This window comes from Oncorhynchus masou, chromosome 31, assembly GCF_036934945.1.
Source record: "Oncorhynchus masou masou isolate Uvic2021 chromosome 31, UVic_Omas_1.1, whole genome shotgun sequence".
NCBI lineage: Eukaryota > Metazoa > Chordata > Actinopteri > Salmoniformes > Salmonidae > Oncorhynchus > Oncorhynchus masou.
The window spans coordinates 90,956,922-90,973,169 of NC_088242.1; the positions used below are offsets into that span (position 1 = coordinate 90,956,922).

Here is a 16,248-nt window from a genome sequence, read left to right on the forward strand (position 1 = left end):
CCCCTTCTGATGACCAGGTGGCGAATCGCATCTCTGCATGTCTGGCAGACATATCAGTGTGGATGACGGATCACCACCTCAAGCTGAACCTCGGCAAGATGGAGCTGCTCTTCCTCCCGGGGAAGGACTGCCCGTTCCATGATCTCGCCATCACGGTTGACAACTCCATTGTTTCCTCCTCCCAGAGCGCTAAGAACCTTGGCATGATCCTGGACAACACCCTGTAGTTCTCAACTAACATCAAGGCGGTGGCCCGTTCCTGTAGGTTCATGCTCTACAACATCCGCAGAGTACGCCCCTGCCTCACACAGGAAGCGGCGCAGGTCCTAATCCAGGCACTTGTCATCTCCCGTCTGGATTACTGCAACTCGCTGTTGGCTGGGCTCCCTGCCTGTGCCATTAAACCCCTACAACTCATCCAGAACGCCGCAGCCCGTCTGGTGTTCAACCTTCCCAAGTTCTCTCACGTCACCCCGCTCCTCCGCTCTCTCCACTGGCTTCCAGTTGAAGCTCGCATCCGCTACAAGACCATGGTGCTTGCCTACGGAGCTGTGAGGGGAACGGCACCGCAGTACCTCCAGGCTCTGATCAGGCCCTACACCCAAACAAGGGCACTGCGTTCATCCACCTCTGGCCTGCTCGCCTCCCTACCACTGAGGAAGTACAGTTCCCACTCAGCCCAGTCAAAACTGTTCGCTGCTCTGGCCCCCCAATGGTGGAACAAACTCCCTCACGACGCCAGGACAGCGGAGTCAATCACCACCTTCCAGAGACACCTGAAACCCCACCTCTTCAAGGACTACCTAGGATAGGATAAAGCAATCCTTCTCACCCCCCTTAAATGATTTAGATGCACTATTGTAAAGTGGCTGTTCCACTGATGTCAGAAGGTGAATTCACCAATTTGTAAGTCGCTCTGGATAAGAGCGTCTGCTAAATGACTTAAATGTAAATGTAAATGTAAGTCACAATACATTTGAATATTGAATATAGTGATTCGCATTGTATTAGCAGTATTATATATTACAATATTCAGTATTTCCGTTGCATAAGCATCAATCCCTCTCCTCTGGGGAAAACTGTGAAACTGCCTGTTTGACACAAGGCCACCGTTATGGGCGGGCCAGGCCCCTCTAAGGCCCTCCCGTCATGCCGGTCCTGTGTCAAACATGCAGTGTCACAGTGTCTACCATACCACCTTACCCAGCAAAATAAATTATTGGGATGGGCAAAATCTGACCGTGACGTGCACCGACACAAAGTTGCATCAATTTCAGATAAAGAATCCGAGTGAGCGAAACAGCACCCCTCTGTCTTCGTATGTGTAGCCCATGTATCTGATTCTGCCTGGACAGAAATATTATGGCATGTCATACTATTTTTGGCCAGATAGCATCGAATACATGGGCAATATGTAGTAAGACAGAGGGGAGCTGTTTTGCTCGCTCGGACTCTTTCTCTGGTGAGATAGTTTTAGCCACTTTCGAATTGGCAGTTGCACAATGCACTGTTCAGATGCTGGAATTATTTTGGATGAATGTGAGAAGGTAACTGTGATTGTCAAACCAATCAGATGAACACATAATGACTGGTTGTGTTCATGCCACATTAACCCATAACAGTCTAAGGGGGAGAGGGGGTGAATTATCAAAAAAATATACTGTACCAGTCAAAGGCTTGGAAACACCTACCGTAATTTCCGGACTATAAACCGCTACTTTATTCCCACACTTTGAACCTCAGGGTTTATACAATGACGCGGCTAATTTATGGATTTTTCCCGCTTTCACAAGATTCATGCCGCCAAAAAACTGAGCACCGTCACATAATGTGACGTAAATTGAGCGCACTCAAACTTCCCATCATTCTGATTATGGTAGAAATTTTGTCACCCTCATCATGGCAAAGACACGGAGAAATGCATATGATGCAGCTTTCAAGTTGAAGGCGATCGATCTGGCTGTTGGAAAAGGAAATAGAGCTGCTGCATGGGAGCTTGGCCTTAATGAGTCGATTATAATACTTTGTAAACAGCAGTGTGAGGAACTGACTCATTGCAAAAAAGACAACAAACCTTTCAGAGGGAAGAAAAACAGATGGCCCAAAGTATTTGCAGCCACTCGACATCAGTGTAAATCGTGCATTTAAGGTGGTGCTCCTTGTTCAGTGGGAGGCTTGGATGACAAGTGGGGAGAAATCCTTCACTAAAACGGGCTGCATGCGAAGAGCAACTTATGGTCAAGTCTGCCAGTGGGTCCTGACAGCGTGGAGCATTGTCAAAAAATCCACTATCATCAACGGGTTTCGAAAGGCTGGACTGCTTGCTGCGTGTTGAAGAGGGCAGCATGAGCTCAGCAGGGTATTTGCCTCCGGATGAAAGTGACGAGAGCGACAATGAAAACGATCCAACATCGGATGAAGCAATTCTGAGGCTATTCAACTCCGACACCGAAGGAGATGACTTCAGTGGTTTCAGTGCACAGGAGGAGGAAGATAGTGACCAATGACTTTCTTGGTAGCTACTGTTTTAATTTTTGTTACAAGCCGTGTTTCGTTAAAGCCTATTAATTTTTGTTACAAGCCGTGTTTCGTTTAAAGGCTGTGTAAAGTTCATTTGTTTCAATGTACCGATAGGCACCTGCGGCTTATAGACATGTGCGGCTTATTTATGTACAAAATACATATTGTTAAATAATTCAGTGGGTGCGGTTTATATTCAGGTGCGCTTAATAGTCCAGCAATTATGGTACTCATCCAATGTTTATTTTGATTTTTTTACTATTTTCTACATTGTAGAATAATAGTGAAGACATCAACACTATGAAATGAAAAATATGGAATCATGTAGTAACCAAAAAAGTGATACAAATCAAAATATATTTTAGATTTTAGATTCTTCAAAGTAGCTGTCCTTTGCCTTGATGACAGCTTTGCACACTCTTGGCATTCTCTCAACCAGCTTCATGAGGAATGATTTTCCAACAGTCTTGAAGGAGTTCCCACATATGCTGAGCACTTGTTGGCTGCTTTTCCTTCACTCTGCAGTCCAACTCATCCCACACCATCTCAAATGGGTTGAGGTCGGGTGATTGTGGAGGCCAGGTCATCAGATGCTACACTCCATCACTCTCCTTGGTCAATTAGCCCTTGCACAGCCTGGAGGTGTGTTTTGGGTCATTGTCCTGTTGAAAAATAAATGATCGTCGCACTAAGTGCTGTGATGTCTTCAATATTATTCTACAATATAGAAAATAATAAAAATAAAGAAAAAACATTGCATGAGTAGGTGTGTCCAATGATTTGATGAAAAATAAGTTTTGAATTTATTGCTATTAGCCCATACAAACACATGGAACAACAGATTGTCCCCCAAAATTATCAAAAGGAAGTTTGTTCTGAAGTGTCTGTCCTATATCTGAGAGATATAATAAATATCAGGAAACATTTGTTATTTTTATTGTATTTAACCCCTTATTTTTTTAACTGAACAGTCTCCATATATACTGTACTTCCATTCATTTTTTTCAAGTTTGTTTTCTGAGGCCTGTGGGATCAAAACGACCGACATATACGCGTCCGTGAGAGTCTCACCTTACTAGTGTGTAGCCCAAACTGTTGGGAAACTACAGACAGAAGTTGGCAGATCGGCTGTACCGACTTCAGAAGAATCCCAAGACGCTTGCGAGGGTTGTGGAGCAAAATGGAGAACACCATCGTGTTTGGGAGAGTCTCATCTTTCCACAGAGAGGTTCACTACAGACGATTTTGGGAGAAGACCGATTTTTAGGATGTCTCATATTCTGACAAACACCACTCTAGCTTGGTCACCTTTCACCGCAGATGCGGAAGTCCGGCATCGGCTGATGCGATGGGTTGAGACCATTACACACTCTCTCTGTCTCTTCTGCTTTCTCTCTCAAATACACACACACACACTCTCTCTGTCTCTTCTGCTTTCTCTCTCAAATACACACACACACTCTCTCTGTCTCTTCTGCTTTCTCTCTCAAATACACACACACACTCTCTCTGTCTCTTCTGCTTTCTCTCTCAAATACACACACACACACTCTCTCTGTCTCTTCTGCTTTCTCTCTCAAATACACACACACACACTCTCTCTGTCTCTTCTGCTTTCTCTCTCTCTCTCTGTCTCTTCTGCTTTCTCTCTCAAATACACACACACACACTCTCTCTGTCTCTTCTGCTTTCTCTCTCAAATACACACACACACACTCTCTCTCTGTCTCTTCTGTCTCTGTTCTTCTGCTTTCTCTCTCAAATACACACACACACACTCTCTTCTGTCTCTTTTCTGCTTTCTCTCTCAAATACACACACACACTCTCTCTGTCTCTTCTGCTTTCTCTCTCAAATACACACACACACTCTCTGTCTCTTCTGCTTTCTCTCTCAAATACACACACACACACACACACACACACACACACACACACACACACACACACACACACACACACACACACACACACACACACACACACACACACACACACACACACACAAAGCACTTCCCTTTGGGCAGCACACCAGGTATTGGCTATGGCGATCAGATTGGCTGCCTGATACAAACACACACTCTCAAACAGTCAATGTTCAGTTTGTGGGAACAGTTTCTGGTAAAATCCCTTCAAAACTGTTGGATGTAAACTTTGTATTGAAAACAGCTACCAAGAAACAAGACAAGCCAGTGGTAACACAGCCCTTCTCAAATCACTACAGTCAGAGCCAGCCTCACAGAGCTGCCTGCACGCTGACGGCCATACCAGACACACACACACATACACAGTCCCAAGATGACAACAAGATGATCAGTCATATTTCAGCTAACTTTCTAAATATGTTTAACCCCTTGCACCTATTTACAGAATTATTAGGCACTAGAACACTTCACGAGGAGATGCTTTCAATGCCTAAATCAATCAGTTGATGTGCGCAACGTAAATGCTGAGAGATATCTCTAGCTTAAACTGACAGCTTTTTATGGGGATATTTTATTATTATGCTAATTAGATTTCTGGGGGAGCAGACATCGACTCTAGGAAGGTAATACATTTTATAGTTAAATTACGTCTTTACTATAAAACCAATTAAAACAGTTTGTGAGTGCAAGGAGGTCTCATAAAATCAAATGCCCGTCCAACTGATTTGTTCTAGCCAGGCCCTGGTTTGACAACGGAGCATTTGATTGTACCTGTAGTATTTTGGTAAGAAAGCTGCCAATGCAGAATGGTGCTACTGAGTGGTGGTGGAGGACACATGAGATTAAATTCAAACAGACAGGAAACGGGAAGTAAACAACTAAACATGCAATTATACACAACTGCAAGAGAGCTGGTTTAGGGCTTCATAGGCTATCTTGAATAATGCAGCATGTAAGCTTTCCGCCAACTTTCGGCAGGTAAATGAAGACATTGCCACCTTAACGTTCCTAAATGAATGATAGAAACTCTTCTACCTAATACTTTATGAACCTGCTAGTTTATGAATATGTACATTCACCTCCCCAATGTGTGTTCTATGGTCTCAAGCCTCTGTGACTTCTTATCTCTGAAAGCAGAGGGTTCTCTTCACGCCCCACGATAGCACACTAGAAGCTTGCTGTAGGACTTAGATAAGCTGATTAACAGGAGTAAACTATATAACGGTGTGTTTGCCTGACTCTCTCTATAACTGTCTTACTCGCCTCTGTCGATTATAAGCCTCAAGACGAGAGGAAATCATCAGGTATGGCTGTTTCCTTTTGTCAGACGTCACTTACATGAAAACGTTGACTAGCCTGTACAGTATACCGTCATTGCTCTGCTTAGCATTTATCGTTTTGCTGCAGGTATCACTTTAGAGATGTTTTTCTCTGTGAATCAGTAATATAAAGGTGAATATATCAAGTTATTTGCAATATCAAAAACAAAATCTTACCATGAAATGTTTTATATATTTTCAGGAAAAATGACTAGAGGACACACCTTCATCTGTCTTCTGCCTTTACTGATTGGGTATTCATCTCAGTCCTGTCAGAAGGACTGTTCCAAAGAAAACCAGGATGTTTATGGCATGGACGTGACACAGATCCCAGTAAGTCTGAAAGCAGGTGTCACAGAGGTCTTCTTTGTGGACAGTAACATCACTGTCATCCCAAAGGGGGCCTTCGCCACCAACCCGAAGCTGGAAAAGGTAGCATTCATCAACACCCCCACCGTGTCCGTAGAGAACGGTGCTTTTGAGGGATTGGTCAACCTCAAGCATATTGAGATCTCCAATACCCCACTAACATCCTTGTCTGTAGATGTCTTCCAAGACCTGCACAACCTGGAAGAACTTCTGCTGAAACACAACAAGATCCGTAGTCTGGAGAAAGGATTGTTTGATGGCCTTAAGAAACTGAGAGAACTCCAATTGCACATAAACAAGATTGACACCATTGAGGAGGGGACATTTGATAACCTAGAAAACCTTCGGACCCTCCATCTGGCCAAAAACGACCTCAGTTCTGTGTCCTCCACCCTGTTCTCCAAGCTGCACAAACTGGAGGTACTGAGGCTCTATGAGAACCAACTTACCGCCATTCCTGACGATATATTAGAAAATCTATCCAATTTAAAGGAGATCGCTCTACAGAGTAACAACATCACTTCAATATCAGCCAATTTGTTCCCACATAAAGACAAATTAAACAAGATACTTTTGGACAATAACATGTTGACTGAATTGCCTCCAGAAATATTTGTGGGCTTTCCTCTGCTTAAAGCATTGACACTAAATGGAAATAAACTTGCAAGTCTACCTCCTGTCCTCTTTGGAGAGATGCCCAAGCTGACTGATTTGAGTCTCAGTCGAAACAGTCTTACCAGCCTTCCTCAGGGAGTATTTAGTCCTCTTAAGAAACTCAAGAAGTTGGATCTGTCTAACAACCAATTGTTAACCGTGTCTGAAGAGTCTTTTGAGGGCCTTGAGAAGCTAACAGAACTCAATCTTCAATACAACCACATCAAATCATTGAAAGCAAACACCTTTGAAAAGCTGACATCACTAACCACCCTGAGACTGGCTCATAATATCCTGGGGACACTTCCAGAGGATGTATTTGACCCCTTACCAAAACTCAGCAAAGTATATTTAAACAACAACACTTGGCATTGTGACTGCAGGATGGTCCCCCTCTTCAATTGGATGAAGACAAACCCTGGCAAGATCAAGTCTGTGACTCCTGAGATCTGTAACCAGCCGGAGGATTTAAAGGGACAAGAAATCATGTCTCTCAAAGAGGACCAGCTCATATGTCCTGTATCTCCTCTGACCACCATCCCTTCACTCACCACAACCACCACCTTAGCCCCTACCACAACCACCACCATAGCCCCTACCACAACCACCACCATATCCCCTACCACAACCACCACCTTAGCCCCTACCACAACCACCACCTTAGCCCCTACCACAACCACCACCATAGCCCCTACCACAACCACCACCTTAGCCCCTACCACAACCACCACCTTAGCCCCTACCACAACCACCACCATAGCCCCTACCACAACCACCACCATAGCCCCTACCACAACCACCACCTTAGCCCCTACCACAACCACCACCTTAGCCCCTACCACAACCACCACCATAGCCCCTACCACAACCACCACCATAGTCCCTACCACAACCACCACCATAGTCCCTACCACAACCACCACCATAGTCCCTACCACAACCACCACCATAGTCCCTACCACAACCACCACCATAGCCCCTACCACAACCACCACCATAGCCCCTACCACAACCACCACCATAGCCCCTACCACAACCACCACCTTAGCCCCTACCACAACCACCACCTTAGCCCCTACCACAACCACCACCTTAGCCCCTACCACAACCACCACCATAGCCCCTACCACAACCACCACCATAGCCCCTACCACAACCACCACCTTAGCCCCTACCACAACCACCACCTTAGCCCCTACCACAACCACCACCTTAGCCCCTACCACAACCACCACCTTAGCCCCTACGACAACCACCTTAGCCACACCCACAACCACAACCACTGTCTCAACCCCAATACCCACCACCACACTTTTTACCACTATCCCAACAACCACCATCACAAGAACCATCCTGAGAGATTCAACAGATCCACTGACCACGCCAAGGATCTTCAGCTGTCCCAACATAGCACCTTCTCGTCGTCCGTCCCCCTCCTACTACACCCGCCAGGCCTGGAGCAAGACCTCGCAGTGCAGGGCCCAGATGATATCCTACACAGCCATGCTGGTGGTGGAGATAGCCTGCACCCTGGTGCTGGCTAAGTTCACCCTGTCCCTGTACAGCTTGCTCCAGCGCAGGGAGAGGCTGTACACACGGGTCAACCTGACTCACTTTTCCTACAGGAAGGAGATCACGCTGAGGCCAGTCAAGGTGACAGAGACTGTGGGTCTGTGATCAGAGGAGGGGGGGGGTTCACATGATTGCGCAAATCACAAATCCCTAGTGATGGTGTAAGGGGAAGAAAATAGGGAATGTTAGTCATCTTTTCTGAAAATTAAATAAACACAAACATATTAATCAATCAAATGTATTGAAGCCGGTTTTACATCAGCCGATGTCTTTGGGGTGCAACAGCCTAGGAGTAGTCCAATACAGTAACACAGTAACACAATACAGTAACACAGTAACACAATACAGTAACACGTTACAGTACAGTAACACAATACAGTAACACGTTACAGTACAGTAACACAGTAGTCCAATACAGTAACACGTTACAGTACAGTAACACAATAGAGTAACACGTTACAGTACAGTAACACAGTAGTCCAGTACAGTAACACAGTAACACAATACAGTAACACAGTAACACAATACAGTAACACAGTAACACAACAGTAACACAGTAACACAACAGTAACACGTTACAGTAACACAGTAACACAACAGTAACACGTTACAGTAACACAGTAACCCAACACAGTAACACGTTACAGTACAGTAACACAATACAGTAACACGTTACAGTACAGTAACACAGTAACACAATACAGTAACACGTTACAGTACAGTAACACAGTAGTCCAATACAGTAACACGTTACAGTACAGTAACACAATACAGTAACACGTTACAGTACAGTAACACAGTAACACAATACAGTAACACATTACAGTACAGTAACACAGTAGTCCAATACAGTAACACGTTACAGTACTCTTGGCTAAGAGTTGAGGAGACCGACTGCATCACTTCTTGTTTTTACAAGAAACATTAATGTGTTGGAAATTCCAAATTGTTTGCACACAACACTGACACACACACTTACCCCACCAGACATGCCACCAGGGGTCTATTCACAGTCCCCAGGTCCAGAACAAATTCAAGGAAAAGTACAGTATTATACAGAGCCATGATTGCATGGATCTCCCTTCCACCTCATATAGAACAAGTGAACAGCAAACCAGCACAACGCCTCTCCCCCATGTAACCTACTTGTGTGTATGTACTGACATGTGACCTACTGGTTGTGTGTATGTACTGACATGTGACCTACTTGTTGTGTGTATGTACTGACATGTGACCTACTGGTTGTGTGTATGTACTGACATGTGACCTACTTGTTGTGTGTATGTACTGACATGTGACCTACTTGTTGTGTGTATGTACTGACCTGTGACCTACTGGTTGTGTGTATGTACTGACATGTGACCTACTGGTTGTGTGTATGTACTGACATGTGACCTACTGGTTGTGTGTATGTACTGACATGTGACCTACTTGTTGTGTGTATGTACTGACCTGTGACCTACTGGTTGTGTGTATGTACTGACATGTGACCTACTGGTTGTGTGTATGTTGTCACGAACCGGCTCAAAGCCCGTAACAAAGGGAGACAAACGTGGAGATAAGGAGTAACAAAATATATATTTATTAACCAAAGCAACTAAGGAAAATATACAATGGTGTGTGTGTGTAATCAGTAATCAGTAGTGTAAGTGAGTGTTTTGCATGAATGTGATAATGCAGGGTGTTGAAAGGTGCCAATGCAAACAAACGGCCACCAAGAACCACAACACAATCTACAAAGGTGTCTGCATGGAGAGAGTCTCCTCCATGAATGTGGAAGAGGTCTATTTATCCTTTGACACACCTGGCCCAGGTGTTTCCCCTGTAGCTGACGACCCTCCCAACTCCGCCCACCGGCATCCTAATAAGGAAACAAGAAGACAGAATACGGCAGACAGAGTGGGAGGGTCGTCACAATGTACTGACATGTGACCTACTGGTTGTGTGTATGTACTGACATGTGACCTACTGGTTGTGTGTATGTACTGACATGTGACCTACTGGTTGTGTGTATGTACTGACATGTTACCTACTGGTTGTGTGTATGTACTGACATGTGACCTACTTGTTGTGTGTATGTACTGACCTGTGACCTACTGGTTGTGTGTATGTACTGACATGTGACCTACTGGTTGTGTGTATGTACTGACATGTGACCTACTGGTTGTGTGTATGTACTGACATGTGACCTACTGGTTGTGTGTATGTACTGACATGTGACCTACTTGTTGTGTGTATGTACTGACATGTGACCTACTTGTAGTGTGTATGTACTGACATGTGACCTTCTTGTAGTGTATATGTACTGACATGTGACCTACTGGTTGTGTGTATGTACTGACATGTGACCTACTTGTAGTGTGTATGTACTGACATGTGACCTACTTGTAGTGTGTATGTACTGACATGTAACCTACTTGTAGTGTGTATGTACTGACATGTGACCTACTGGTTGTGTGTATGTACTGATATGTGACCTACTTGTTGTGTGTATGTACTGACATGTGACCTACTGGTTGTGTGTATGTACTGACATGTGACCTACTGGTTGTGTGTATGTACTGACATGTGACCTACTTGTTGTGTGTATGTACTGACATGTGACCTACTTGTTGTGTGTATGTACTGACCTGTGACCTACTGGTTGTGTGTATGTACTGACATGTGACCTACTGGTTGTGTGTATGTTGTCACGAACCGGCTCAAAGCCCGTAACAAAGGGAGACAAACGTGGAGATAAGGAGTAACAAAATATATATTTATTAACCAAAGCAACTAAGGAAAATATACAATGGTGTGTGTGTGTAATCAGTAATCAGTAGTGTAAGTGAGTGTTTTGCATGAATGTGATAATGCAGGGTGTTGAAAGGTGCCAATGCAAACAAACGGCCACCAAGAACCACAACACAATCTACAAAGGTGTCTGCATGGAGAGAGTCTCCTCCATGAATGTGGAAGAGGTCTATTTATCCTTTGACACACCTGGCCCAGGTGTTTCCCCTGTAGCTGACGACCCTCCCAACTCCGCCCACCGGCATCCTAATAAGGAAACAAGAAGACAGAATACGGCAGACAGAGTGGGAGGGTCGTCACAATGTACTGACATGTGACCTACTGGTTGTGTGTATGTACTGACATGTGACCTACTGGTTGTGTGTATGTACTGACATGTGACCTACTGGTTGTGTGTATGTACTGACATGTTACCTACTGGTTTTGTGTATGTACTGACATGTGACCTACTTGTTGTGTGTATGTACTGACCTGTGACCTACTGGTTGTGTGTATGTACTGACATGTGACCTACTGGTTGTGTGTATGTACTGACATGTGACCTACTGGTTGTGTGTATGTACTGACATGTGACCTACTGGTTGTGTGTATGTACTGACATGTGACCTACTTGTTGTGTGTATGTACTGACATGTGACCTACTTGTAGTGTGTATGTACTGACATGTGACCTTCTTGTAGTGTGTATGTACTGACATGTGACCTACTGGTTGTGTGTATGTACTGACATGTGACCTACTTGTAGTGTGTATGTACTGACATGTGACCTACTTGTAGTGTGTATGTACTGACATGTAACCTACTTGTAGTGTGTATGTACTGACATGTGACCTACTGGTTGTGTGTATGTACTGACATGTGACCTACTTGTTGTGTGTATGTACTGACATGTGACCTACTGGTTGTGTGTATGTACTGACATGTGACCTACTGGTTGTGTGTATGTACTGACATGTGACCTACTTGTTGTGTGTATGTACTGACATGTGACCTACTTGTTGTGTGTATGTACTGACCTGTGACCTACTGGTTGTGTGTATGTACTGACATGTGACCTACTGGTTGTGTGTATGTTGTCACGAACCGGCTCAAAGCCCATAACAAAGGGAGACAAACGTGGAGATAAGGAGTAACAAAATATATATTTATTAACCAAAGCAACTAAGGAAAATATACAATGGTGTGTGTGTGTGTAATCAGTAGTGTAAGTGAGTGTTTTGCATGAATGTGATAATGCAGGGTGTTGAAAGGTGCCAATGCAAACAAACGGCCACCAAGAACCACAACACAATCTACAAAGGTGTCTGCATGGAGAGAGTCTCCTCCATGAATGTGGAAGAGGTCTATTTATCCTTTGACACACCTGGCCCAGGTGTTTCCCCTGTAGCTGACGACCCTCCCAACTCCGCCCACCGGCATCCTAATAAGGAAACAAGAAGACAGAATACGGCAGACAGAGTGGGAGGGTCGTCACAATGTACTGACATGTGACCTACTGGTTGTGTGTATGTACTGACATGTGACCTACTGGTTGTGTGTATGTACTGACATGTGACCTACTGGTTGTGTGTATGTACTGACATGTTACCTACTGGTTTTGTGTATGTACTGACATGTGACCTACTTGTTGTGTGTATGTACTGACCTGTGACCTACTGGTTGTGTGTATGTACTGACATGTGACCTACTGGTTGTGTGTATGTACTGACATGTGACCTACTGGTTGTGTGTATGTACTGACATGTGACCTACTGGTTGTGTGTATGTACTGACATGTGACCTACTTGTTGTGTGTATGTACTGACATGTGACCTACTTGTAGTGTGTATGTACTGACATGTGACCTTCTTGTAGTGTGTATGTACTGACATGTGACCTACTGGTTGTGTGTATGTACTGACATGTGACCTACTTGTTGTGTGTATGTACTGACATGTGACCTACTTGTAGTGTGTATGTACTGACATGTAACCTACTTGTAGTGTGTATGTACTGACATGTAACCTACTTGTAGTGTGTATGTACTGACATGTGACCTTCTTGTTGTGTGTATGTACTGACATGTATGTGTAACTGATAGATGCACACACACTTCATGTCAATGTTTTTAAATGTATGTAAATTGTAAAGTGTTCTGTAATGCCCTTTTCGTTATGTGTTGGACCCCAGTAAGCCGAGCTGTTGCCAATGGCGTCGGCTAATGGGGATCCTAATGAATGTAATCAAATCAAAAGGAACTTTAGGGGGTCCATTCAATCACATTGGATGCAGTCCATCACAGTGATAGACTTGGTTTTGGTTTTGTCACCAAAGCCCCATACACTACCCACCACTGCGACCTGTACGCTCTCGTTGGCTGGCCCTCGCTTCATACTCGTCGCCAAACCCACTGGCTCCAGGTCATCTACAAGACCCTGCTAGGTAAAGTCTCCCCTTATCTCACCTCGCTGGTCACCATAGCAGCACCCACCTGTAGCACACGCTCCAGCAGGTATATCTCTCTAGTCACCCCCAAAACCAATTCTTTCTTTGGCCGCCTCTCCTTTCAGTTCTCTGCTGCCAATGACTGGAACGAACTGCAAAAATCTCTGAAACTGGAAACACTTATCCCCCTCACGAGCTTTAAGCACCAGCTGTCAGAGCAGCTCACAGATTACTGCACCTGTACGTAGCCCATCTATAATTTAGCCCAAACAACTACCTCTCCCCCTATTGTATTTATTTATTTTGCTCCTTTGCACCCCATTATTTCTATCTCTACTTTGCACATTCTTCCACTGCAAATCTACCATTCCAGTGTTAATTTTTAAATTTATTTTAATTTTTGCTATATTTTTAAATATTTTTTATATTTTTTTTCCTTGCTATATTGTATTTACTTCGCCACCATGGCCTTTTTTGCCTTTACCTCGCTTATCTCACCTTATTTGCTCACATTGTATATAGACTTATTTTTCTACTGTATTATTGACTGTATGTTTGTTTTACTCCATGTGTAACTCTGTGTCGTTGTACCTGTCGAACTGCTTTGCTTTATCTTGACCAGGTCGCAGTTGTAAATGAGAACTTGTTCTCAACTAGCCTATCTGGTTATATAAAGGTGAAATAAATAAATAAACATCCGCTTTGCCGATATCCGCATAGCTCCACTTTCTCATTCTGCACTTGAGTGAGTGGGTGGGACAGTTGTGGCTTCGTGATCAATAGCTCCAGTAACACCTCCGACAAAAATCATCAGCTACGCTGGTTTTGGCTATCGCCGGTTAGCTATGGATCTGATTGAATTGAGGCCACATTGGAGTACTTGGACTGTTGCTTTATACTGAATTTCAAAACTAACAAGCCTTTTACATAACAAATTAATCTGTATCGGCTTCCTGCTGATTCTAGAACTGGTCACAGGGGCACAGCTGCCATCCACATGACACATCTGTTGCATGTTACTCACTACCTTCATCCTCGAGCTCAGCGTTTCCCAAACTCAGTCATGTGGGACCCCAGGGGGTGCACGATTTTGTATTTTGCCCCTAGCACTACACAGCTGATTCAAATAATCAACCAATCTTCAAACTTTGATTATTTGAATCAGGTGTGTAGTGCTAGGGATAAAACTAAAACGTGCTCCCCTTATGGCCCCCAGTACTGAGTTTGGGAAACGCTGCTTTAGCTATAACCCTTCCCTAGGTAACACTGCCCAGATCAGCATTTCCCAACCTTCTCCTGTGGGTCCCCTACAGACATTTCACATGTTTGTATTAACCCTAAACTGGCACACCTGATTCAATTAGTCAATGGCTTGATGATTAGTTGACTAATTAAATCAGGTGTGCCAGTTTAGGGACAAAACTTGAGGGAGGCTTGAGAAGAGGGGTTTTGTATATCTGTAACACATCTTCAGATAAATACATACGAGTAGTATCAACACAGAGGCTGTCCTAATATGGACACTACATCAGTATGTTAAGTGCACTGTCATTCTACACCAGCAGGTGGTGCTAGAGTTGAATGAAAGGTGGTTCATCATGAGACGATGAGTGTGAAAACACAGCATACTGTTACCACAGTACACTGGTACTTAAGTAATCTGAAATAGACAAATAATTATTCTACTCATTACAATAATGTGTATGGGGATGACTCCGAGAGGAATTCCTTCAAAGCACAGATGTTGTATGAAAAGACTGACTCTTATAGTACCCAAGAAATGAGTATGGTTGTCTGGACTGACTGCGGCAAAAAGAATGTCAGTGACAAGATGGAAGACTCCACATAAACTCAGCGTAACTCAATGGGAACAAAACTTACTTGACATCCTTTCACTAGAGTTCTACATAGCTCGTGTGAACAGCGCCAAGTAAACAACATTAGATACATTCAATAGAGCAGTCGAAAAGGTCAAAAGCTTATTATGAGTAATGTAATGTAATCATCTTTGAATTGATCAATTGCTTTAATTATTTTGAATATCTGTGTCGAATACTGATATATGCAGGGTGATTCTATTCACATGTGCCTTGGTCACACAAACACTTTTACAATCATGAGTTACCCATGATGTTTTGTTTTATGCATAGATGTGTTCACAACATTCATTTTTTACTGTTTTTTTGTTTCTTCATATATTTTTATACAAAACATATTTCACCTTTATTTAACCAGGTAGGCCAGTTGAGAACAAGTTGTCATTTACAACTGTGATATATACTATTGTTATATTATTGCCTGTCTGTGATCTAAAACTCTCACAAAAAAAGTGGTCAAAAATAAATAATAAAAAGTTTGTAACAAAAAAAGGAATAAACTGGTTAAGTTATCTGAGCACATTTAACAATATGGACAAAGTGGTGAAAAGCAATAACACATGACAATGTATGGAACCTCTCTATCTCACAGGCTGGGGATCAGTCAACACAAAGGTAGTGGAGTGGAGCCCCTGAGAAGAGCTGTGTGTTTGGGGTGACCCAGGTCAGTGCCCAGGCATGGCCCTGGAGGGAAAACGCCTCAATTAAGCCCTTTATGCGGAGCTCAGCTAGCAGCTAGCACAGGTGCAGGGCAGGAAGCCAGCCTCATTACCAAGGAAGAATAAGAAGAGGAGAGG

At 43.7% G+C, this 16,248-nt stretch overlaps 1 protein-coding gene across 1 annotated transcript in view; it reads left to right on the top strand.

Moving 5' to 3' along the window:
- LOC135525055 (uncharacterized) overlaps positions 1–15,908 on the top strand; it is a 34,441-nt gene extending 18,533 nt beyond the window's left edge. Inside the window, exons 3-4 of the mRNA XM_064952820.1 lie at positions 5,670–5,748; positions 5,966–15,908. Of these exons, the coding sequence (XP_064808892.1) occupies positions 5,670–5,748; positions 5,966–8,463 (2,577 nt within the window). The 3' untranslated portion in view covers positions 8,464–15,908. The remainder of the gene's footprint in view (positions 1–5,669; positions 5,749–5,965) is intronic.
- The last annotated feature ends 340 nt before the right edge of the window (positions 15,909–16,248 follow it).